General features: G+C 39.4%; 1 protein-coding gene across 1 annotated transcript in view; it reads right to left on the bottom strand.

Moving 5' to 3' along the window:
• The window catches only part of MAP2 (microtubule associated protein 2), a 237,659-nt gene that overhangs the window by 61,454 nt on the left and 148,443 nt on the right, over nucleotides 1–27,762 (bottom strand). Inside the window, exons 5-6 of the mRNA XM_053698776.1 lie at nucleotides 2,841–2,918; nucleotides 1,090–1,314 (exon numbers count right to left, since the gene is read on the bottom strand). Coding sequence (XP_053554751.1) covers nucleotides 1,090–1,314; nucleotides 2,841–2,918 — 303 coding nt within the window. The remainder of the gene's footprint in view (nucleotides 1–1,089; nucleotides 1,315–2,840; nucleotides 2,919–27,762) is intronic.

Below are 27,762 nucleotides of genomic sequence, written 5' to 3'. Positions count from 1 at the left end.
CCCTTTAAGGGTATAAAACAAAAAACTATTGTTTGCTAATCAGCTGATTATTTCACCTGTGCTCCAGTTTAGATATCCACTGGAAACCAGTGTTCTAGTATATAGTAAAATAAGTAGACTAGATGGATCTATTTGTACTTATCTGCGGTTCATTCTATGGTTGTATTACTTGCATTTCACCACTTCAATACAAAACAGGCTACTATGAATTATGTTTAAACATTTTTTAGCACCTAAGGGGGTTGAAGGCCCTTCTAAAAAATCTGTCATGACTAAATATTTAAAATTCCTTGTTGTCAATATATCTCATTGAATTATTCTTACAAACTGTATTCCTTTTCTGAATCAGACTGATTTTTATTAATATATTTAGTATCCTAATCTTCTGCATGTAACAACTAATGTAACAAATATTGAACTAACAAGTAATGCAGTTAAAATGTTAAATCTATTGCCTATAGATATGTATGTTTAAAACTAACTGTGCACACACACCAACACACACAGGAACACACACACAGGAACACACACAGGAACACACACAAAAGATAAAACAGTATCAAAGCAAGAAAGACAATGCAGATTCATAGCTCAGTAATGGCAGCAGAAGATGGCAATGAATGAAAGATGGCATGCTAAAGGAGGTGACCATTATTGGGAAAATAATACTGCAGAAAAAAAAAAATTAGAGGAAAGTAGAAAAAAAAAATCTATAGATTCTACATGGAAAGAGTTAAAAATTGGTTTAAATAGGAAAATAAAATAAATAAATAATAAACACAAGTATACCGTTATCAGCAATGTGACTGGCAAACACATCTAACATGGCAAAGAAAGACTAACATAAAAGCATCAGCTCAGCAGCAAAGCATTGTTTGTATCATGGCAGAGTAGGACCTAGAAGTCAACTGTTGCAGTAGGAAATAGACCTCTGTGGTGTGGGATACTGGACAGATTGCAGCCAGCTTAGCAGAACAACAACATAGCCAATAATAATGACAACGTGTAAGAATGAAACAGCCTCAAAGAAGCACTGGAGAAAAGCTGGCTCGGGGGCAGAGATTCATGCAGAGTTTACACAAGACACACCTTCCTCTGGTAAGGAAGGCAACATAATGCAAGTGGACTCTGTCTTGCTTTTTATTATGCTTTTCCTGCACACAACAATTTCTTCTTGTTGTTGTGGGACTTCTGAGCCTGTATCAGCTTGGTCTTTACTAAATCCCAAGATCACTGGCTCAGCTGGCCCGCTCTCAGCTCCCTGTTCTTTCTCTTCTTCTTCTTTGTCAGCCACAGGACCCTTAAATGTTTCTTCTTTTGGAATGCAAAAATATATTGACATGGACATAACAGACAAGACATGTAAATGAAGTTTATGCATGACGGTTCTAACTGGATACTTAGGTGTCCTTTTTACTGGAGATTTTAGAGACCAGGTTATCAATTTCACAGACATTCAGAACTAGAGAGTCCAAATTGTGGAGCCTCTCAAGAGCTGACATGACTACTAGAACCATATTTAATTTGTTGAAAGTGGCTATCATCTAGTATCATAATGAGATAGCCCATTAACAATATACTAACAATGCAGAAATTTACCATAAAACATGGACTAGACATATAATGGAACATACTCTATTGATCTGTTAACATGCATATTGTCCAATGGTAAATAAAAGTATTGTGTTCATGCTTGGTGTAAAAAAAAGAGAGAGTATGAAAGACACTGGACATTATTTAAAATGGACAATTATGTCAAGTAAAGGGAATAGCACAGTTTCTTTTCTGGAATTAAAACGACGTGGTTTCATATGGGTACTTCATATTAAAATGACCACATTTAACACATATATATGATTAAGAAATGGGACCTTTTTATGACCTTATATGACATGTTTTACTATGAGGCTTCTCAAATCTGAGTTGAAGATGTAAAAAATACACTTGGTGATACCACCCTCACAAATATGCCGTAGAAAAAGAGAAAAAAGGGAAAAAAGAAGATTCTTAGGTACACACCATATTTATTTATTTTGGTCAAAAGAGCTATATCCTAAGCAAGAAAAATATATATTACTTAGTCCCAAAAGAGGAAAAGGGAAGGACCCCTATATATACGGTTAAATGTAAAAAATAGGGGAGAAAGAAAGATAAAAAAAATCCCACCACCCTCAGTATTCCTAGCAGATAGCTGTATACCTTGGCTTCAAATTAGCTACATGTTTACACCTACAAACGGGCCTTTTTGTAGCTTGTAGAATTTAAAAAAAAAAATCATACAAAATCCTGAAAATGGCTTATTACAATTGGCTGGGATCCTTGCCCTTCATCTTTCTCTTCCCCCTCGCTTTTGGATCTAACCTTCTACGTAGGGGTTCTTCCCTTTTCCCATTTTGGTAATGGGTTATACACAATTTCATTGCTTATGATTTAGTTATTTTGTAGAAGTTTTAATATGGACAATAAAATTTGTTTTAGAGATGGTGTGCACTTAAGAAACCTCTTTTTTCCCTTTTTTTCTTGTTCTGTTTCTCATATGACACATACAATAGTACTTCAGTTAATTCAGTTAAGATATCAGGGATCTGAATGAAACATAAATGGGGAAAAATGAACGAATATACACATTTTTACAATCTTAGGTTTGGCAATAAATAACTGAAAGCTTCATTAAATATCCCATAGATTTGTTTCAATTAGAAAAAAATATTTACAGACAAAGTTTGCAGTAGTACATAACCAAGGTGTTTTGCATTGCTTTACAATGCACATCAAGTACTTCAACATTTAAGCTGCTAAGCTTGTGTGCACATAGGAAGTATTACCCAACAAACCCTTACCTTCTTCTACTGTGCCCATCTGTTCCGAGGCTGGCGAAGGTGGGGGAGACGGCGGCAAGTTGGCTGTATCTTCAACTGCTGCAGAATAAAGCAAAAAAGAGTAGATACTTGTTAAAATATGGAGACCAAATAACAAGTCTTTCCCTATGTTGTTTCTTCATAAACAGAGCTTGATAAATACCTTACAAGTGAAATGTCACATTCAGAATACTAAGTTCACGGTAAAGAGTTTACTTGGTGGCCAAAATAGATTTTCATCTGTTATCATTCAACTTATGTATTTAGTTCCCATTTTATACAGGGTCATAAAGAAGTCACAGAGATAAGCCTCAGTAATATTTAATAAAAATAGTATCTTGTTTAACCATCCTTTTAAACCCCCAAATAAGGAAGAACCCAAAATAATTCTGCAGAAAGTAATTTTTAAAAAGTATCCCCGATTTGTTCATACTCCAAACGAATGTAATGAAATCTTTTATTTCAGTTTATATTTTTCAGAGAATTTATTTTGTCCCAAAAACATAAATTATGCTTACTTGATAATTTCATTTCCATTGTGGGGAGGAGAGTCCACAGCTTCATTCATTACTATTGGGAATTAGGAACCTGCCAACCAGGAGGAGGCAAAGACACCCCAGCCAAAGGCTTAAATACCTCTCCCACTCCCCTCATCCCCCAGTCATTTTGCTGAGGGAACAAGGAACAGTAGGAGAAACATCAGGGTATAAATGGTGCAAGAAGAGAAATTAAATTTAGGCCCGCCCACCGGAGCCGTGGACTCTCCTCCCCACGATGGAAATTAAATTATCAGGTAAGCATAATTTATGTTTTCCATCTAAAGGGGACTAGAGTCCACGGCTTCATTCATTACTATTGGGAACATATACCCAAGCTCTAGAGGACACTGAATGAAACCTGGAGGGTAAAAGGCAGACCCTATTCTGAAGGCACCACAGCCTGTAGAACCTTTCTCCCAAAAGCCGCTTCCGCAGAAGCAAAAACGTCAAATTTGTAAAACTTCGTAAAAGTATGTAAGAAAGACCAAGTAGCCGCCTTACAAATCTGCTCCATAATGGCCTCATTCTTGAAGGCCCAAAATGAAGCCACCGCTCTAGTGGAATGAGCCGTGATCCTCTGAGGAGGCTTATGTCCCGCTGTCTCATAAGCCAAATGGATCAAGCTCCTCAGCCAAATGGATCAAGCTCCTCAGCCAAAAAGACAAAGAAGTAGCAGAAGCCCTCTGACCCCTGCGCTTCCCTGAATACACGACAAAAAGAGATGTAGATTGTCTATAGTCCTTTGTAGCCTGAAGATAGAACTTCAGGGCTCAGACCACATCTAGATTATGAAGTAACCACTCCTTCGAAGAAGAAGAGTTAGGGCACAGAGAAAATCCCAAGCCGGTGCGAAGAACAGCCTTATCCGAATGAAAATCCAGATAAGGTGGCCCATGTTGCAAGGACGCCAGTTCAGATATTCTGCTAGCCGATGCAATGGCAAACAGGAAAAGAACCTTCCAGAACAGAACCTTAATGTCAAGGGAATGCATAGGCTCAAACGGGACCCTTTGCAAAACCCTAAGGACCAAGTTCAAGCTCCATGGGGGAGCAGACTGCTTAACCCTTTAAGGACACAGCTTTCAGTTTGCTCAATTGTTTTATGACGGAAAAATTCCGTCATATGTCCTTAAGAGGTTAAAGACAGGCCTGAACAAAGGATTGAATATCAAGTAGCTCAGCGAGTCTCCTGGTTAACAAAACAGATAATGCCGAAATCTATCCCTCTAAGGAACTAGTGGCAAGTCCCTTCTCTAAACCTTCTTGAAGAAAGGACAGAATTCTGGAAACCCTCACCTTGTGCCAAGTATCCATGTTTCTCACACCAGGACAAGTAAGTCCTCCACACCTTATGGTAGATGCGCTGAGTGACTGTCTTCCTTGCCTGAACTAGAGTGTCAATCACACTTTCAGAAAAACCTCTCTTGGCTAGGACTAAGCGTTCTATCTCCATGCAGTCAGCCTCAGAGAATCGAGATTCTGATGTTGGAAAGGACCCTGCTCCAGGAGATCCCTGCGACAGGGTAACCTCTATGGCGGAGAGGATGACATCCCCACCAGATCCGTAAACCTCCGCGGCTACGAAGGAGCAATCAGAATGGTCGACACTCTCTCCTGCTTTATGCGTGCCACAATACGGGGTAGAAGTGGTAAGGGAGTAAAAATGTAGAAAAAAATGCTAAAGCAAACCCCCAAGGCACAGCTATCAGTTCTGCCTGGGGGTACTTCGACCCGTAACGGGGAAGTTTGCAATTGAGTCTGGATGCCATGAGATCTATCTCCGGTGTCCCCCATCTGAGATAAATCTCCGCAAACACCTCGGGGTGAAGAGACCATTCCCCTGGGTGGAATGTTTGCCTGCTGAGAAAGTCCACTTCCCAGTTGTCCACACCCGGGATATGGATCGCCGAAATTGAGCAGTTGTGGGCCTCCGCTCATTCCAGTATCCGAGACACCTCCCTCATTGCGAGGGAGCTCCTCGTACCCCCTCTGATGGTTGATGTAAGTCACCCACCGAGGTAATGTTGTCCGTCTGAAACCTTATGAAGCCACGCCCTCAGAGCATTGTAGATAGCTCGAAGTTCCAGGATATTTATCGGTAAAAGGGACTCCTGTGTCTCTGATTCGTGAGAAAAATCTTCATGGACACCGAGTCTATGATTGTGCCCAGAAACTCTACCCTGGTGCTGGGTACCAGGGAGCTCTTTCCGGAGTTTATCTTCCAACCATGAGATTGAAGTAACAAGAGCAAAGACCTTGAATGGTCCATTGCCTGACTGAAGGAAGGCGTCTGCACCAGGATGTCATCTAGATAGGGCGCCACCACAATGCCCCTGGATCTGGCTACAGCCAGCAGGGCCCCGAGAACCTTCATGAAAACTCTTGGGGCCATCACCAGACCGAAAGGAAGGGCCACAAACTGGAAGTGCTGGTCCAGAAATGCAAATCTTAGGAACGTGAAGTGGTCCCTGTGAATTGGAACATGAAGTTAGGCATCCTTCAAGTCTATTGTGGTCATGAACTGCCCCTCTTGAACTAGGGGCAAAATGGACCTGATCGTTTCCATTTTGAACGATGGAACGGACAAAAACTTGTTCACTTCAGATCCAAAATCGTGCGGAACGTGCCCTCCTTTTTTGGAACTATGATCAGATTTGAATAATACCCTAGACCCCTTTCTGCAAGGGGTACTGGTACGATAACACCTAGAGAGGAAAGATTCCTCACACATCCTAGAAAGGCCTCTTTCTTTTCTGGCCTCGATGACAGGTTTGACACAAGGAATCTGCCCCTGGGAGGGAAGGACTTGAATCCTATCCTGTAACCCTGGGAGAAAACCTCCAGAACCCAGGGGTCCTGAACATCCTGCAACCAGGCTTCGGAGAATAGAGATAACCAGCCCCCTACTCGGTCCGTAGACCTGTCGGGGGCTGCCCCTTCATGCCGACTTGGTCTCTGCAGGCTTCTTGTTCTGTTTGGACTTGTTCCAAGACTGAGCCGGCTTCCATGTTCCCTTGGACTGGTCCGCTTATGCGGCGGGCTGCTGGCGCTGGGCCTTATCCGCACGAAAGGGATGAAAAGCAGCTCCTTTCGGTTTATCTTGGTGTAGGAAGGCACCCTTGCCTCCCATAACCGTGGAAATGATCGAGTCCAGGCCTGGACTGAACAGAATCTTTCTTTGAAAAGGCAGGGACAGCAACCTCAATGTAGAGGTCATGTCCGCCGACCAAGATTTTAGCCACAAGTTCCTGTGCGCTAAAACAGAAAACCCTGACACCTTAGCATTCAGGTGAATAATTTGCATATTGGCATCGCAAATTAGAGAATTGGCTACCTTCAAAGCCTTAATCTTTTCCTGTACCTCTTCGAAAGAGGGTTCACCCTCAATCATTTCACACAGGGAATCACACCAATATGACGCAGCTCCAGTAACCGGGACTACAGCTGTTGCCGGCTGAAAAACAAACCTAGTGTGCTGAAACATCTTTCTCAGCATGTTCTATAACTTTTTATCCATGGGCTCTTTGAACGACAAACTATCCTCTAGGAAAATAGTTGTTCGCTTAGTGAGCATGGAGATGGCCCCATTCACCCTAGGAATGGTCCCCCACAGCTCCAACTGAGCCTCCGGAACAGGGATAAGTTTCTTAAAGATCGAGGAAGGGGAAAAGGAAGAACCTAATCGAGCCCATTTGTGCTTGATAATTTTAGCCATCATTATAGGAACCAGGAAGGTCTGGGGTACCACCCTGTCCTCGTAAACCTTACCTAGCTTAGGGGATAGAAGGTTCCTCCGGGAAGCTTTGGCTCTGGAACCTCTAGAGTAGCAAGCACTTGCTTTAGCAAAAAGCGCAAATTCTCCATCTTAAACCTATAGCCAGGCTCCTCTGCCCAGAGCTTTAGATGACATGGATTCCGACCCAGAAGGAGTCCCCTCCGAAGCATTGGAGTGGGCCCCATCATCGAACCACTCTGCAGGAGCATCTGACAAAGACAAGTCCTGAGTCATGCCGCTCTGAAAGGCCCTACGCTTGCGCTTAGCAGAACGTGGTAAGGCCTGGATCACTTTAGAAACTGCCGTCTGCAGTTAATCCGCAAAATCTGGTGGCCAACATATCTCTCCCGAAGGAGCAACAGTCGGACCCAGGGTGCTGCATGTGCAATAGGGGACTCAACTCGGGAACGCACCTCACGGGACGGAGAACCCTCAGAGGTGAGTGAGAGAGGTATTTAAGCCTTTGGCTGGGGTGTCTTTGCCTCGTCCTGGTGGCCAGGTTTTTAATTCCCAATAGTAATGAAGCCGTGGACTCTCCTCCCCTTTAGATGCAAATATAACTGAAAATGTCTACACCGTTATATAAGGGTTAAAAGATACTTTCTCACAGGATTCATTCTTTATTGTATGGATTATTTTTCATATCTATTTTTGTCTGTGTATATAAATCTTATATAAATGCTTTGGTAAGCATGACTATATAATGATAGAATTCTGCATGGAATGGTTAATAACTACGAATGGCTCCCACCGTAAAGGGACATGAAACACAAAATTTTTCTTTCATGATTTAGACAGAGCATATCATTAAAAAAAAAGTTTCTAGTTTACTTCTATTATCAAATTTGCTTTTTTCTAATTGTATTCTTTGTTGAAGAGATACCTTGATAGGTAGCATGCACATGTCAGGAAGAAATGCTGCCATCTAGTGTTCTTTCAAATGTATAGCATTCTTGCAAATCTGCTGCAGACATGTACACACTCCCAAGCTTAACTCTCTTGTTTTTAACAAAAGATAACAAGAGAATGAAGACAATTTGATAGTAGAAGTAAGTCAATTTGTTGTAAAGTTGTTTACAACAGCCTATTCTGATTCATGAAACAAAGCTTTTTTTGGTTTCAAGTCTCTTTAAATGGATAGAAAACCCCAAAATGGTCTTTCATGATTTGGATAGAACATACCATTTTAAACACATTTCCAATTTATTTCTATTATCACATTTGCTGAAGGAACAGCATTGCACTACTGGCAGGAAGCTGAAAACATCCAGTTAGCCAATCACAAGAAACAAATATGTGCAGGCACCAATCAGCAGCAGCTCCCACTAGTGTAGGATATGTGCATATTTGAAAAGCACATTTGAAAATAGAAGTGAATTTAAAAGTGTATTAAAATGACATGCTCTATCTGAATCACACAAATTAAATTTTGACTTTCCTATCCCTTTAATTCTTTCAGTGTGATCGAATCCTTTGTGTGTCTATTTTTAGCATGTTACCTTGTCAGTGTTGCTGTGTCTGCATAAACCGGCTTTGCCATAGTGATAGAATAGAACTGCTTACTTTGAAGAAATTTTTACAGCATTTGCATAGTAGCTACAAACTACTTTGTCTACTGCCCCAGTATCTCTGTGGGCCCAGACTTAAAGAAACAGGTAGCCAGGGTGCTAAGCTGGTAAAAACATGTCCAATTCTAACAAGCATGCAGCTGTTGTGCAGCCTTGCAGACAGGAAATGGGTTAATTTGTAAAGTGTTTGTACCAGACCCCAGCAGTACCTTCATGCATGTCTGTGACTGTGTGTTTAAAGTATGTCGGTGTGTCTAAATAAAGGCGTAGGTGAGTTGCAGTAATTGGGTTGCTACAAGTTTGTTTCTAGCTGTTTATTTATTTCTGTATGTTGCTGAGTGTGATTATAAATCTCCCTGCAGGCAGCCATATAACTAGCAGAAGGTATTTATTTGCTGCTTTCATAAACCCAGCCCTTAAGTATTATCATTTTTTCAGCATTGCTTCTAGAAGAGAAAAAAATGCTTAAAAAGCCATTTTCTCTGTGTGCATCATCCATGATAATACTCACTCTTCCAGGCTAATTTTAACAAGTGGCAATAACCAGTACATTATTCACTGAATACCTAACAAATAATAATTTAACAATTGATACTGAGCAGACAGCAAGGAAGTCAGGCGATTTCCCTTCTGCAAAAACCAATGCAGAAAACAAAATAAATCAGGACTCTAAGCCAATAACAATAAACTAAGTCTTGGTTTTAAATGAAGGTTTACACATTCATTTGCTGTTATTTCTCAGATTTAGTGATACAGAACATATTACTTAAAGGTACATTAAACAATAAATAAATGCTAAATTTAATTACGTATGCCAAACAATGATTAGCCTGAGAAGAAATATGCTGATTTTTTTTTATATTACATTAGTTGCATAAATCAGTGATTTTCAACTTACATAAAAAAATCCTGTGGCACACCACCATCCCAAAATTTTAAAAAATCACACATTGTAGCCTAATACAGTATATATATATATATATATATATATATACATATATATACACACACACACACTGTATATATATATATACACACACATACTGTATGTATTGTGCTGTGATGCCATGCCTCCTACAAACTATACGTGACATATTGACATTCATTCACAAACAATCATAATGATTGTCTGTGAATGAATGTCAATATGTCATGGTTGTAAATGATGCCTGCCTGATGAGCCTGTCACATACCTCTCAATATTTCAAAATTTGAAAGAGGGACGCCCCAGCACTGGGAGTAAAAAACAAGCAAAATTTAAAAAATATGTCAGTCTGTCGCGGCACACCTGAGGATCTCTCACGGCACACTAGTGTGCCAAGGTACACTGGTTGAAAAACACTGGCATAAATAATAAAAATTAAAGAAATAAATGTAAAATGTTAGGGGTAGATTTAATAAGCAGCGGATGCTGCTATCTACCCGCGTAGTCTCAGGCTCGCTGGAAACATAAGCCACTCCTTAACTTCTCTGCCACCTTTTAGGTGGTGGACTGCAATCATCCCAATCCGATCGAGATGATTGACACCACCTGCTAGCGGCCTATTGGCCGCAAATGTGCAGGGGGCGGCATTGCTCAATGCTTGTGCAATGTTAAATACTGGCAGTGTATGCTGTCGGCATTTAGCGATGCAGAGCGGACATGATTCGCTACAGCATTTAATAAATTGACCCCTTAGTCTCTAATAAAGTAATGGGTGTCACCAGACTTGCCCTTCTACTGGCACAATTATAAACAAGGTTTAAAAGTAACAATCTCACAGGGTTTAACCCCTTAATGACAACTGACGTACCAGGTACGTCATGCATTAACAAGCAGTTAATGACAATAGACGTACCTGGTACGTCAGTTGTCTAACAGAGTGCTGGAAGTGATCACAACCACTTCCAGCAGCTCTGAGGGTATTGCAGTGATGCCTCGATATGGAGGCATCCTGCAATACCCCTTTACAAGCTTCCGATGCAGAGAGAGCCACTCTGTGGCCCTCTCTGCACTGGTAGCGATGGTGCCGATGGTGCCGTTTGACCGGGTGGGAGGAGGGAGCGTGTGCGCGCGTGCACGATGCGCGCGCGTGCACGAGGGCGTGCACATGGACACGCGTGCACGTGGACGCGCGTGCACGTGGACGCATTAGCCACACTGACACCAATGAAGTTAGGAAGGGGGAAAAAAAGTTAAAAAATTTTTTTTCCATATAAAAGGATGGGGGAGGGGGAGGGGGTGGGGGTATTGTGGGGGGGCTGCTACACTACAGAAATAATTAAAAATAAAAATAAAAGTTAAAAATAAAATTAAAATACTTTGGTTTGTGGGGCCAAACTGGGTACTGGCAGACAGCTGCCAGTACCCAAGATGGCGGTAATTAGGTAGGGGAGAGGGTTAGAGAGCTGGAGGGGGGGATCAGGGAGGTTGGTGCTAAGGAAGGGGTTCATCACAACTAAAATATTTTATTATTTTTATTTAAAAAAAAAAAAAACTCTTTTATTTAGTACTGGCAGACTTTCTGCCAGTACTTAAGATGGCGGGAACAATTGTGGGGTGGGGGAGGGAAGAGAGCTGTTTGGGAGGGATCAGGGGGTGGGATGTGTCAGGTGGGAGGCTGATCTCTAAAATTAACCCTGCAAGCTCCTTACAAGCTACCTAATTTAACCCCTTCACTGCTGGGCATAATTCACGTGTGGTGCGCAGCAGCATTTAGCGGCCTTCTAATTACCAAAAAGCAACGCCAAAGCCATATAAGTCTGCTATTTCTGAACAAAGGGGATCCCAGAGAAGCTTTTACAACAATTTCTGCCATAATAACACAAGCTGTTTGTAAATAATTTCAGTGAGAAACCTAAAATTGTGAAAAATGTAAAGTTTTTTTTTTATTTGCTCGCATTTGGCGGTGAAATGGTGGCATAAAATATACCAAAATGGGCCTAGATCAATACTTGGGGTTGTCTACTACACTACACTAAAGCTAAAATTAACACTACAAGCTCCCTACAAGCTCCCTAATTAACCCCTTCACTCCTGGACATAAAACACGTGTGGTGCGCAGCGGCATTTAGCGGCCTTCTAATTACCAAAACGCAACCACAAAGCCATATAAGTCTGTTATTTCTGAAAAAGGGGATCCCAGAGAAGAATTTACAACCATTTGTGCCATAATTGCAGAAGCTGTTTATAAATAATTTCAGTGGGAAACCTAAAGTTTGTGACAAAATTTGTGAAAAAGTGAACTTTTTTTTTTTTTTTATCGCATTTGGCGGTGAAATGGTGGCATGAAATATACCAAAATGGGCCTAGATCAATACTTTGGGATGTCTTCTAAAACAAAATATATACATGTCAAGGGATATTCAGGTATTCCTGACAGATATCAGGGTTCCAAAGTAACTAGCGCTAATTTTGAAAAAAAGTGGTTTGGAAATAGTAAAGTGCTACTTGTATTTATTGCCCCATAAATTGCAAAAAAAGCAAAGAACGTGCAAACATTGGGTATTTCTAAACTCAGGACAAAATTTATAAACTATTTAGCATCAGTGTTTTTTGGCGATTGTAGATGTGTAACAGATTTTGGGGGTCAAAGTTAGAAAAAGTGTGTTTTTTTCCATTTTTTCCTCATATTTTATCATTTTTTTTAGTAAATTAAGATATGATGAAAATAATGGTATCTTTAGAAAGTCCATTTAATGGCGAGAAAAACGGTATATAATATGTGTGGGTACAGTAAACGAGTAAGAGGAAAATTACAGCTAAACGCAAACACTGCAGAAATGTAAAAATAGCCATTGTCATTAAGGGTAAGAAAATTGAAAAATGGTCCGGTCATTAAGGGGTTAATGTCCCTTGATCGCTTAGGCTGATTAGTTATTTTTCAAGTGTTTGATAAAAGTTTTGTTCCGATTTTTCCAAACAATGACTTTGGAAAATATGAGGTGGCCCTCTAGTTAATTTTATCTGGCCCTCCGCTTCTCCAAATAGAATAGTAGGTGTCAAAACCAGAGAGCAACTTTTCATAACTTTGATCTCATTACAGATAAAGTACAAATATGTACTTTTAGAGATTTAAATCGTAAGCTTTTTGGAGCAGGGGCCTTCTCCTGTTGCATTTATTGACTTTCTTTAGTCGGTTCTATATATTTGTATTTCTTATTTTTACCCTGAATCAGTGTCATTGTGTACCCCTCTATATACAATATGCCAGCACTTTACAAGTAATTGATAATAATAATAATCATAACAATGAGAAGACGAATGGCCAGATTACAAGTTGAGTGCAATATTAGTATCGTTGGATTGCGGTATTGAGCCTTAAAGGGACATAAAACAAGTTGGGATAGACAAAATATAATAATATGTACTTTAATTACTTTATCTGCAAATTTATACTGCAGTGCCTCGCCATTAACCCTTTCTTTTTAGTTTCTGAATTATAAAGCTCTAACTCCCCCCGCACAATTCCTTTTATGCAGTGTTTCCCAACTCCAGTCCTCAGGACCCTTAACAGGCCACATATTTATTATATCTTAACTAGAGCACAGGTGAACTGATCAGCTGATGGGTGAGCTGCTTGTTTCATCTGTGCTCTAGTTAAGATAAAATTAATACGTGGCCTGTTAAGGGTCCTGCTTGCCCTCATTTAGTAGACTTTGTTTACGTTCTTTGCTATATAACTTTCATGTTTTTGAATGCACAATATCAAGCCATAACAGTCAATACCTAGTTTTCAAAAGCTCTAAATGCAAAAGCAGTATTTTGAATTGTGAGTACAACACTAAGGGCTAGATTACAAGTGGTGCACTGATTAGTGATCCCACTTGAGCGTAAACTTCTCTAGTAATCTTTCTGCCCGTGTCGGATAGAGCACGTATTATAAGTTGATATCATGGCCGCGTTAACTTATTCTCTCCATATACTTCAATGGAGAGCACAGAAGAAAAACACCTAACACGATAATCCGACAGGAGTAATTAATACTTCACATACAGGACAAAGTCACATGTTTGGGGTGATTGACCCTGCTCTCAGGCAATTGGTTGCCCAATCGCAGAGGGCCGGACTGAACAACAGTGCTCTTCTGTAGTCTTAAATTTTACATAGTGGTGATTGCAGGTGTACTGGTTCTCTGCTTGAGAACTTGTCCGACTGTAGCTTGGTAAATTTTCCTGTTTGACATGTTTGTATCTGTCTAGGTATAATGGTAAAAAAGAAGCCATCTTGCCTCCAGGTTCATGTGTTTTATATATTGTCGCACTGTTTGATTTGTTATGCAGAGCCACCACTGATTTGCTATGTTGTGTAGAGCCACCATTGTGGTATGTATGTCATGCAGGAGTTAACCATTCAAGCTATTATAGTTGTAATAAATCAGATTAACAGTAAAGAATTTGATGTGATAATGGAAATCTAGTTTATCATTATAGATAAAATAGTTATCTATATCTGCTTGGCACATTACTACAACAGTAGGTAGGGTATATCATTTCTTTGGGGGACTTGTAGAAAAATGTGTTTTTGCCTGTGTAGCCAAAAATCCTTGCAAAGGCTCTGGTAGGGTTGCTGGCTATTTGACAACTGTATAATGTGCTTCTACTTAGGGTGCACAAAACAAAGCAGGAGCTTTATATTTTTACAGTGGCTACATAGCTCTATATCACTGGTTTTCAAATCTGTCTTAAGGCCTCCCCAATGGTCCAGGTTTTCTGGATTACCTTGGGTGAAAGCAAGTAAAATAACCATGTTTACTGATCAGCTGATTATTTCACCTGTACTCCAGTTCAGATACCCTCAAAATCTGACCTGTTAGGGAGACCTCAGGACAGGTTTGAAACCAGTGGTCTATATGATTGCTCATCATGCAATAAAAACATACAGATGTCATAAAGCCGGCAACATCTCTGATTTGTAAGTGTGCAGTGCTTTTATCAAAGGTTGTGAGAATACCTAAGCTCCAAAATGATGCCCAGTATGAAGGGGTGAGTTTCAGCATCTGGCACCTTTAAGGTAAAGTAAGTTAAAATAAATAAATAAATAAAATAGGAGAACTGCTTTTAAGAGCGCTGCAGCATAGGAAGAAATACAATAACATGGTGTGTAGTAACCATTATCTTGTAGTTGTGTTCAGCAGTTTAAAGCCACTTTAAAGTTTTGTATGGTGAATGATAGATCTAAATCTTCAATGTTACAATTTGTTTTCTAAATGTTTTTATCATAAAAAATAAATATTATGTGCACTTGGTGATTTGCTTTATAGATTGCATTTTGTGCATGCTTGAAAAGGGCATACAGTTCATTTGAGTAACTTGTTTTATTTATGTTTTTTTCTTTACACTGAATTATTAATAATATATTTCTACATAATATGTAATAATACATTATTCAGAGAAATGTAACTGCATATGTTTAGTAGTTAAGGTGTTTGTTTTAATGTCAATAATGAGTTCAAAGAAAAAAAGCAGCTAGATTAATAAACAGACAAGCATAAAGACAAGCAGGCCCATTTATCAAGCTCCGTACGGAGCTTGAAGGGCCGTGTTTCTGGCGAGTCTTCAGACTCGCCAGAAACACAACTTATGAAGCAGCGGTCTAAAGACCGCTGCTTCATAACCCTGTCCGCCTGCTCTAAGCAGGCGGACAGGAATCGCCGGAAATCAACCCGATCGAATACGATCGGGTTGATTGACAGCTCCCTGCTGGCGGCCGCGAGTCAGCAGGGGGCGGCGTTGCACCAGCAGCTCTTGTGAGCTGCTGGTGCAATGTTAAATGTGGAGAGCGTATTGCTCTCCGCATTTAGCGAGGTCTTGCGGACCTGATCCGCAGTGTCGGATAAGGTCCGCAAGCCCTTTGATAAATGGGCCCCAAGGACAGAAATATAATAGATAGATAGATATAGATGATAGATAGACAGACAGACAGCGTGCTAATGCAATTATTACATTTTACAATTAATTTTAAGTCATTGATTGATGGACAAATAAAACATAAACTTTACTTTCCACCAGTTAATGCAAGTTACACCAGGGAAGCAGCTATTTCTCTTCATCCAGAACTTCTTCAATCTATCATTGTATGTTCTAAAAGTAACTTAAAAGTTCATATATTTGAAATCAACATTTGCTAAATAAAATGATCAGTACCTTTAGCATGATACTTAAAGCAATCAGCCATATTATACTATAGTACTATATAATTTCATTAACAAAAAGGTAATCTCACATATGCTCAAAATCCTGCTGTTAATGTATGCACAAACCACTTTATACAATAGCCGTAGAAAACAGCTGTGCTCCTGTGCATATCTATACTATATAACAAGTCCTTGCAAGTTATGCAAGTATTCATATCTCAAAATGCCCCACACTCTTTTAACTATAGGGGTTCACAAAACATTTTGGGACGGAGAGCACCAAAAATCAAAATACATCAATAAAAGTGTTTATAAAGAGAAACTCTTATATGCATCTAATATATATATATACTAGTCCTAAAGCCCGTTCACACGGGCCATTTTTTGCAGGGTACAGCGGTCCCACCCCTTGCGCTCTCTCCCTGCCCCTCTCTTTTACTCTCTCTCCCCCCTCTCTTTTGCGCTTTCTCTCCCCCTTTCTTTTGCGCTCTCTCTCTCCCCCCTCTCTTTTGCGCTCTCTCTCTCCCCCCTCTCTTTTGCGCTCTCTCTCTCCCCCCTCTCTTTTGCGCTCTCTCTCACCCCTCTCTTTTGCGCTCTCTCTCTCTCCCCCCTCTCTTTTGTGCTATCTCTCCCCCTCTCTTTTGCACTCTCTCTCCCCCCCCCCTCTTTTGCGCTCTCTCTATCCCCCCTCTTTTGCGCTCTATCTATCCCCCCTCTTTTGTGCTCTCTCTCTCCCCCCCTCTTTTGTGCTCTCTCTCTCCCCCCCTCTTTTGCGCTCTCTCTCCCCCCCTCTTTTGCGCTCTCTCTCTCCCCCCCTCTTTTGCGCTCTCTCTCTCCCCCCCTCTTTTGCACTCTCTCTCTCCCCCTCTCTTTTGCGCTCTTTCTCCCCCTCTCTTTTGTGCTCTCTCTCTCACCCCTCTCTTTTGCGCTCTCTCACACCTCTCTTTTGCGTTCTCTCTCCCTCCTCTCTTTTGCGCTCTCTCTCTCTCCCCTGTCTCTCTCCCCTCTCTCTCTCTCTCTCTCTCTCTCTCTCTCCCCTCTCTCTCTCTCTCTCTCTCTCTCTCTCCCCTCTATCTCTCTCTCCCCTCTATCTCTCTCTCTCCCCTCTATCTCTCTCTCTCTCCCCCTCTCTCTCCCCCTCTCTCTCCCCCTCTCTCTCTCTCTTTCTCCCCTCTCTATCTCCCCTCTCTCTCTCTCCCCTCTATCTCTCTCTATCTCACCCCTCTCTCTCTCTCCCCCCTCTCTCTCTCCCCCTCTCTCTCTTTCTCCCCTCTCTCTCTCCCCCCTCTCTCTCCCCTCTCTCTCTCTCTCCCCCCCTCTCTCTCCCCTCTCTATCTCTCCCCTCTCTCTCTCCCCCTCTCTCTCCCTCCCCTTCCCCTCTCTCCCTCTCCTCTCTCTCTCCCTCCCCTCTCTCTCTCTCTCTCTCTCTCCCCTCTCTCTCTCTCTCTCTCTCTCCCTCCTCTCTCTCACTCCCTCCCCCTCCCCTCTCTCTCTCTCTCTCTCACTCCCCCTCCCCTCTCTCTCCCTCCCCTCTCTCTCTCCCCCTCCCCTCTCTCTCTCCCCCTCCCCCCCTCTCTCTCCCTCACCTCTCTCTCTCCCCCTCCCCTCTCTCTCTCCCCTCCCCTCTCTCTCTCCCTCCCCTCTCTCTCCCTCCCCCTCCCCTCTCTCTCTCACTCCCCCTCTCTCTCTCACTCCCCTCCCCCCCCTCTCTCTCTCCCTCCTCTCTCTCTCTCTCTCCTCCTCTCCCCCCCCCCCCTCTCTCTCTCCTCCCCTCTCTCTCTCCTCCCCCCCCTCTCTCTCTCTCCTCCCCCTCTCTCTCTCTCTCTCTCTCTCCCCCTCTCTTTCTCTTCCCCCCCTTTCTTTTGATCTCTCTGTCCCCTTTCTTTTGCTCTCCCTCCACTCTCTTTTGCTGTCTCTCCCCCTCTCTTTTGCTCCCTCTCTTGTGCTCTATTTATCTCCCCTCTTGATCTCTCTCTCCCCTCTTGATCTCTCTCTCACCTTTCTTATCTTTTCCCTACCCCCTCTCTCCCCTCTTTTGAGCTGTTTTGAGCTCTCAAACTGCACAGCCTTTCACGGCCCGTCTGGTCCCGCCCCTTCATGCTCGGCCATGCCCCCTCGCGGCCCTCGCGCTCGGCCACGCCCCCGGCCACGCTCGGTCATGCACACTTCTGCTCACACTGCAGAGCAGAGACTTAGGGACTCTCAAAGGCCAGGTGTGTTTGTCCTCGTGCTGTGCTGTCTACTGCGCATGACAGCTTCGGACAAACACACTTGGCCTTTTATTATATAGGATATATATATATATAGATGGCTATACAGATAAAAATTCCATTAAAGGGGCCGCTGCCCCTCTTGTCTACCTCCCCCAGATGCCCATACTCTTCTCTTACCCTTTTTTGTTTTTAAAGCTCTCAGACCTTTAAAAAAAAATTCCTTCTTAGACTTGGTCACCTACCTCCTACCCTATATCGTTGGATGTCTTTCTGTCTCTTTCCTAGCCTGGCTGGCACTCTTTTATTACATTGTTTTAATTCTCCCTTCTTTTTTGTTTTCTGATTAACTAAGCCATTCCATGAGCGGCTGCAATGGCTTGTATCAATCTTTAATATCAATAGTTTAACAGAAAACCCAGAATTGTGCTGCAGTAAAGATATGAATCCAGAAACGAGAGAAGAATGTGTATGAAACCGCACACAAAATGACACACTTCTATTGATTTCATATGCAAACAAAAACAGAAATAATAACTGTGACACTAAGAAAAGCACTTGGCCCAGGTTAGGGATGATTTATTATTGCTTACCAAGGAGTAAATGCTGTTTGTATTATAAAACATAAGCTATTGGCTACAACATTTGGCTCTTTCTGTAAACATTTTATAAGCGTGTTCTAGTAGGTAGCAGGAGACATTGTACACAAACATTTTCTATCATGCATATGAGAGAGCTGCATTTACACATAAATATATTTTTCCTTAAAATGCTATGTATGTTTAACTTTAAAGAAAGTGCAAAACAAAACAAAAAAAGCATTAGTGCATTTAATTACAGGCATCACAGAAATATATATGTAGCCACCAACCACAACTAGCTCCTAGTAGTGCCGGGCTGCTCCTGAGCCTACCTAGCCATGCTTGACCACGGCGATAGACAACCTCCTAACACACAGGGGCCGCAGATCAATAGTTTAGAAGCCTTAAGGGCGGCAAACAAATTTATGGGTATTAAGCACACATAATATTTTTCCTAAATACAGAGGCACAGTTTCAGATTTAGGTAACACTGCAGGATATATAATCAAAGTCAATTTATCAAATGTCGAGTGGACATGATCCACTGTAGCGAATCATGTCCGCCTGACATCGATAAATGCCGACAGCATATGGGGGTAGATTTATCAAATGTCGAGTGGACATGATCCACTTTAGCGAATCATGTCTGCCTGACATCGATAAATGCCGACAGCATATGCTGTTGGCATTTATCTTTGCACAAGCATTTCTGGTGAAATGCTTGTGCAATGCCGCCCCCTGCACATTCTTGGCCAATCGGCCGCTAGCAGGGGTATCAATCATCCCGATCATATCTGATCGGGATGATTGCTGTCTGCCACTTCCGAGGTGGCGAATGAATTAAAGAGCTGCTGGTGAAGAGATGTAGCTGTATCACCTCTCTAAGCTATACATATTTCCTACACAATGTACCATTTTAGTATCCCACCTTTAAATGTTTTCTAGTGTCTATGTCAAGTCACACTATGAGTAAGAGTTAAACATTTTTTGGGTGTCTTCTTCAAATCATGCTATGGATAATCATTTTCCCACTCTGAAAGAGAGTCATGAATGAAACTGGGTTGTAGGGCGCCTATATAACAACAACCTAGTATTTTTATTACAAACTAATATAATTTAATTCTGAAAAGAAAATATTAGGGGAAGGAGAGTTCTAGTAATCCCATTAAGAATAATGAGGCATCAGCATTCTATGGACCCAACAGAAAATAGAGCTGGTCTTCACATTTTTCTAGGGCTACTTTTTATTCCCAATCTGATCCTGTTACAATGTGATCTTAAAAAACACAATCAGAAAATATATTTTGATTTTAAAAATCAATTAGAAAATCTACCATTTGGGTCCTCATCCCCCTGCTGGCCACTAATTGTAAACAACTGTCTCCCTAAACCCTATCCAAAGGAATAGGAAGTGAGATAACTTTACAAAGAATCTATGGCCTAGATACTATTATGCTGCTACAGCAAAGTCACAGTAGGGACAGGCCAGCCATCTTACTCATGCTGCTTAAAAGCGGAGTGCTTCAAGTAACAGAGTAGCAACTGTAATAGCAACGACTTTACACTCTATGAGAGCTGCTAGAGTATTATTGTGACAATGTTCCTTGATTTATGTTATTCTGTGGCAGCTCACTATGATCATGCAGACCTATTTTTTAATGTAACACCTAAAAGGAGTTGTAGAAATGTTGTTTTAGAAAGTTTTTTCCAGACAAAACAAAATGTGGGGGATTAAAAAGATCTAAACCCTATAAATTAGCCAACACTGTCACATTCCCCAAATATTAATCCTAATCAAAACCCTGTCAAAGCACGATTAGCCCAGACACTCAATAAGTCAAAAAAGTGGACTGGTTACATATGAGGGTAATACTTTGGGGGTTATTTGGTGTTAGGGGAGTACTGTAGTGGGGACCTGATTGCTTTTTAGGGCTAATTTCAATGGAGTCTGACTCAGTGGTTGTGCTTGGACAAGGATAGAGGTTAGGGTTAATTTTGGTTTTTTGGGAAAGTCAACTATGTTACAACATCTGCATCCATTTATTACCAATATTGATATAGTATGTTTTCATTAATTAAATAGTGGTGTTAGTTTGATCAGATCTCTACCATAAATACACTCTGAAGATCTGTCACTCACTTTTTTTCATAGCAGGGTGCATAGGCTCTACACCTAAATTTATATTGCAATATACACTAACAATAAACATACACAAAATAAAGTACTACAACTAAATTAAATATGCATGGCAAGTTGAGTATCATACATCTGTATCTGTCTATCTAATTAAAGGACCAGCATTTACTATAACAAAAAAATAAAATAGAAATAAGATGTCATATAATATAAAGTATAGAGTGAAAAATATTCTACCTGTTTCAGTGATACAACATTACCTACAGACTTGATCCTGTGGATTATTATTTTTTTTATTATTGTAGCTATGGAGTAAATGATGTTCTAGATTAATAGATAATTAAAATATTTTTCAATAAAGTTGTATGGATTTGTATATATAGATTCCAGCTGGAATAGACTATCACCCAGTTTTAGACGTTTTTTCCACTTACATAAATATTTGCTACATTTTTCTGTCATGCCTTTTCTTCTTATTTATCATTCAAAATAGTTTTTTATTTTATTTAGCTAAGCAAATAGAAATCAGCTACAGTTTAGCAGTGAGTCTATTACTTTCTTTTGCTTTCATAACCGACAGGTGAACAGGATATTTTGCCTTGTTTCAAAGCTAAATTGTATCTTTGTTGTAATTATGTTATTCTTAAAGGGACAGTATACACCCATTATCATATAACTGCATGTAACAGACACTACTGTAAAGAATAAGATGCACAGATACTGATATAAAAATCCAGTATAAAACTGTTTAAAAACATACTTAGAAGCTTTCAGTTTAGCTCTGTTGAAAAGGCAGTTGGAAAGCCCACTGCAAGTGGGAAATAAGACACTCCCCCTTCTTTTGCATATGAAAAGACCCTTTACACAAACAGGAGCAAGCTGGAGAAGGTAGCTGACAGTATTCAAATAAAACTTTGGGGCTTGGTTAGGAGTCTGAAAATCAGAGCAATGTTATTTAAAAATAAGCAAAATTATACATTTTTTAAAAAACAAACTTTATGGGCTTTATAAATGGATCATCTACAAAACATTTATGCAAAGAAAAAATTAGTGTATAATGGCCCTTTAATGCCTTCTGTTATTACTGTAACATTGTTTTGTCTCTCTCTCCAATCCATACAATTTGACTTATTAGTTACTAACACTGAAACCTGAAATGTGAAATTCAACTTGTAAAACATGTGTCTATAGTGCAGGAAATCTAAAGTCTGGAAAATGTTCCTTTAGACAAGTGACACTGGCAGCTTTTTGAAAATCACTGTATTACTGAAAGATGTTTTTTCACAAAAGTGTGTCAGATGCAGAATATTGCAAGCTATAAAGTAAAAACTATTTTTTAAACATAGTATCCTATTTCTGCAATCTTCAATATATGTGTTTGTCTCCAATCTGTGTGTGTGATCCGAGTATCCAGTCTTCAGTTGATCTGGCTTTCCTTTGCCTAAGAGTCTTCCCAGATTTTCCTGTCAGTTTGTATACCTGCTAACCGTGCTGTCTGGCGCTCCTTACATATTTAAACCCTTTTGGTGTTTGCTCCTGTGACCAGTACTGTTTAGATATGTGTCCATTCCTGGTCCCTGTTGTGCCCATTGTCTGTTTCCTGGACATGTTTGGTGCAAGTTCCTGCTCCCCTCTATCATACCCTGAACTCAGATGATCTTCACTACTAATTCTTCCTGGTCTATAGTGTCATGTAATCTACTGGATCATCTGTGTCTGCATCCAATTCTTTGGGCCATTTGGACCATTATAAGATGGCTTCATTTTGATAAAACTCACAACTGGGTTAAAAAACAAGTACACACCAAACTAAACAAAAACATTTTAACCAAAAGTTTATGCAAATGTTATATTACATTATATTTTGGCTGCCTCTGGTTGCTGTTTGGATAATCACTGTCTTCTTAAAACAATGCATTTTATTAATTGTAACAGAATGTATTTAGGAAACTAATTATTATTTTGTAATTGGAGCAATGGGAGAAGATGGTGTGGATCGCTTGTTGTATGTTATACTCTGCAGCATACTTATTTTATTTATATAATAGTTTTTTTTATGAATATAACGTTTCCAGATATTTTATATTCTGTTGGGCAAGAAGAAGCTTTTTTGTTTTCCTATAGTTTCTGGAAACAGGTGTAAACTGTTTCCAAAGAATGCAGCAAAACATCAGTGGATGCTGAACTAAATAGACATGTAAACTGAACTAAATAGATAGACATGTAAACTGAACTAAATAGACATGTAAACTGAACTAAATAGATAGACATGTAAACTGAACTAAATAGATAGACATGTAAACTGAACTAAATAGACATGTAAACTGAACTAAATAGACATGTAAACTGAACTAAATAGATAGACATGTAAACTGAACTAAATACATAGACATGTAAACTGAACTAAATAGATAGACATGTAAACTGAACTAAATAGATAGACATGTAAACTGAACTAAATAGATAGACATGTAAACTGAACTAAATAGACATGTAAACTGAACTAAATAGACATGTAAACTGAACTAAATAGATAGACATGTAAACTGAACTAAATAGACATGTAAACTGAACTAAATAGATAGACGTGTAAACTGAACTAAATAGATAGACATGTAAACTGAACTAAATAGATTGACATGTAAACTGAACTAAATAGACATGTAAACTGAACTAAATAGACATGTAAACTGAACTAAATAGACATGTAAACTGAACTAAATAGACATGTAAACTGAACTAAATAGACATGTAAACTGAACTAAATAGATAGACATGTAAACTGAACTAAATAGACATGTAAACTGAACTAAATAGACATGTAAACTGAACTAAATAGACATGTAAACTGAACTAAATAGATAGACGTGTAAACTGAACTAAATAGATAGACATGTAAACTGAACTAAATAGATTGACATGTAAACTGAACTAAATAGACATGTAAACTGAACTAAATAGATAGACATGTAAACTGAACTAAATAGATAGACGTGTAAACTGAACTAAATAGACATGTAAACTGAACTAAATAGACATGTAAACTGAACTAAATAGACATGTAAACTGAACTAAATAGATAGACATGTGAACTGAACTAAACAGATAGAAATGTAAACTGAACTAAATAGATAGACATGTAAACTGAACTAAATTGATAGACATGTAAACTGAACTAAATTGATAGACATGTAAACTGAACTAAATTGATAGACTTGTAAACTGAACTAAATAGATAGACATGTAAACTGAACTAAATAGACATGTAAACTGAACTAAATAGATAGACATGTAAACTGAACTAAATAGATAGACATGTAAACTGAACTAAATTGATAGACATGTAAACTGAACTAAATTGATAGACATGTAAACTGAACTAAATTGATAGACATGTAAACTGAACTAAATAGACATGTAAACTGAACTAAATAGACATGTAAACTGAACTAAATAGATAGACATGTAAACTGAACTAAATTGATAGACATGTAAATTGATAGACATGTAAACTGAACTAAATTGATAGACATGTAAACTGAACTAAATTGATAGACATGTAAACTGAACTAAATAGATAGACATGTAAACTGAACTAAATTGATAGACATGTGAACTGAACTAAATTGATAGATTTGGTGTTTTATTTGTTATTTGTAAAGAAAAAAAAAAAAAAAAAAAAAAAAAAAAATGAAGCTCTCCAAAATGCCAAAGTTTCAATGCTTTATTTTAGAAAGTGCAGAGTCAAACAGCCACGACGTTTCGGGGAGCTATGCCCCTTAATCATGTGGTAAGTGATAGTACAGGTACACCTGTTTAAATAGCTCACCTTGGGATTTTAACCCTTACAATCTTGTAATTCACATTCTGTAAATGCAACAGCACCATCTGCTGGTGGAAAGATAGGTAGACCATGTACAAAGAGGCAGCTGGCATATGGAGATCATATGCCAGCTGCCTCTTAGTTAATTTCTCATACTCGTTACTTGCCACTTGTTTAGGTGCAGTGTGTAAAAAATTCCGTGATCCTTTCACCAGTGTAGTGATTCTAGAGGCTTCAAATTCTGTGTAGGTAAAAGTTTGTGACCCTGCAGGCTCCTCTTGACTTAACATCTTGCAAACAGGCTTGGTAGTGCACGGATGAAGTAGTGAAAAAGTAACAAAATAGTGCAATACATCCAGCAGCAATACTCACAGGTCAGAGCTTCAAGGAGTCACTACAAAACTCCCCAACAATAGTAAAGAAAAAAAAAAAAAAAAAAAAAAAAAAAAATGAAGCTCTCCAAAATGCCAAAGTTTCAATGCTTTATTTTAGAAAGTGCAGAGTCAAACAGCCACGACGTTTCGGGGAGCTATGCCCCTTAATCATGTGGTAAGTGATAGTACAGGTACACCTGTTTAAATAGCTCACCTTGGGATTTTAACCCTTCCTATTGGATTTTTAAGTTGGATACCCTGGAACCTAGGGGGCTCAATAGAGAGATAGACTGGTCTGTGTTCTACTAATCTGGTGTTGCTCTTGTGTTCTTATATTCTGCAATATTGGTTTTAAATCATGGAGCCTAATGTTGTTTAAATAAGCTTTAATGAATAAATTGCAGTGTTTATTGTTTGTGTAGATGTGGTTCTGTTATAGGGGCTTCATAGCTGTTTTGTTTTTGTTTTTAATTTTTGTACATGGTCTACCTATCTTTCCACCAGCAGATGGTGCTGTTGCATTTACAGAATGTGAATTACAAGATTGTAAGGGTTAAAATCCCAAGGTGAGCTATTTAAACAGGTGTACCTGTACTATCACTTACCACATGATTAAGGGGCATAGCTCCCCGAAACGTCGTGGCTGTTTGACTCTGCACTTTCTAAAATAAAGCATTGAAACTTTGGCATTTTGGAGAGCTTCATTTTTTTTTTTTTATTTTTTTTTTCTTTACTATTGTTGGGGAGTTTTGTAGTGACTCCTTGAAGCTCTGACCTGTGAGTATTGCTGCTGGATGTATTGCACTATTTTATTTGTTATTTGTGTTACTACCTAAGTGCTTCATATTCTATGTTTTTAGAAATTCTATTCAATGGAAATTGATAAATGACTCATTAGTAGAAATGTTGAAATAAGATAAACTATGGGGGGGAAATTCCACTTACCTTTAAAGCCATACAAGGCACTTTGTCTTATTAGTAGAAGGAAGCTTGTGGTCTTATTATGCTAAATCTAAAATATTACTGTTACTTTTGATCTTCTACAAACTACAGATACAAAACAGGACACCATAAAGACACCCACAAGCCCCACTGCTACGTGTGTTACCTAAAGGCAGATCTCCCGCAGGGCCTTTGAGCTGGGTCTCCTTCGCCTGTTCACCTTTCAGGACCGCTACGGCATCAGCAGTTACTACTTGGACTATTCGTGCAGATACCTCCTCTGCCGATGGGTAAAAAAGGGGCAAAACAAGACAAGCAAATAACATAGATTGTTAATAAGACCAGGGGATAATACTGCTAGGGTGAACTGTCAAAATCCAGATCAGGAAATGACTTCATTTAAGGACCATGTCTGTTAAGCAGTACTACACCATAAGACATAACCTATATACAATCCAGAACTATTCACTCAATGTATAATGTTCGTAAAAGATCCTTTTTGCTCTTGAGAGAGTCTTAAAGGGTAAAACTGCTTTATCAGTATGAGTTTTTACATTGTGTTATTCACATAATCTCTTGCCATTTTCCAATGGTTTTATAAATATACATTTTTAAATAAAAATGGAATAAAGTTTACAATTTTGTTTTTTGGGGGTTCTTTTTCACAAAGTAAAAGAGGAAAGTGATCCTGGAAGAGAAAAGACCGGAAAGGAATGAGAAAAATAAAAGAAGTAAAAAAAAAAGACAATAGAAAAGTAGCAAGGAAGGAGGAGGGAATATAAATGGCCTGATGGGAAGAAAACAGATAATAAGAAAAAAGGGAGAGATGTAAATACGAGCAGAAGAAATGTGAGGCATTAAAAAAGAATAAGGAAAAATGTAAAAAGACAGGAAAATCGGGAGAGAGAAGTAATAGAGTCAAAAGGGGATTGATATAGTTGACAGATATAAAAGAGACGTTTTAGAGCAAAATTGACATGCTCTAATGAATTAGCACTGTTAACCCTGCTAGTCTATGTGTTTAACCCCCTCAAATGGGTTGATCACAGAGCACTGCTGGTGCTGAGCAGACACAGCCGGTGAGCTAATCAGCAGAGGCAATTGCACAACCCAATCACCAGCTGTAGCTGCTAGGGACCAGCAAATGTCTGCTGCTTCCAAGCTAAACTTTAACTATGTGTTTATTCCCTTTGGTGAGTTAAATAAAAAAAACTTGCAGGGTCAGTAGGAATAAATTGACATGCTCTAATGATGTAAAGTATGAACATTTTGCACTACAATGTTCCTTTAAGGAAATCGACGAAAGGCAAAGTAAGTAAAGAAGAAGTAAAATAGGAAAAGTAAGAGGTGTTAGAAACATTCGATAAACAAATTCAAATGAAAGGAGAGAAAGTGGAGTAGAGAAAGGAATAGAGATGATAAACAAGAAAGAACAGAGATGATGGGACAGTATGAGAGATGGAAGGAAGAAATTGGTATTGCCAATTAAACGAGGGTTGGAAAGGAAGCGGAAAAGATGTAAAGGGAGGGCTCATATAAAGCAGATTGTTATGGGTTAAAAAGACACATAAAAGGCACAAAAGGTCAGAAAGGAAATGAAGAGGAAATATATGAGATTTGAAGTAAAGAGTAGGATTTGGGTAAAAGAAGGATGAGAAAGGAAATTAAATAATTTGTCCATCCTTTTAATTCATATAACTCTGTTTGCTTTTTAGAACAGCTCACCCAGTCAGTATGTTGTGGACTAGAGGTGCAGATTATGTCTATAGCTATTGTTGTTTCACTTTAATTGTAAGGGGTACATGTCACATATTGTGTTGACCAAGGCTTTGCAGTTACT

This window comes from Bombina bombina, chromosome 1 (genome assembly GCF_027579735.1).
Source record: "Bombina bombina isolate aBomBom1 chromosome 1, aBomBom1.pri, whole genome shotgun sequence".
Classification (NCBI taxonomy): Eukaryota; Metazoa; Chordata; class Amphibia; order Anura; family Bombinatoridae; genus Bombina; species Bombina bombina.
Note: the sequence above shows the minus strand (reverse complement) of the source record. Positions and strands in the feature narration are given on the sequence as shown.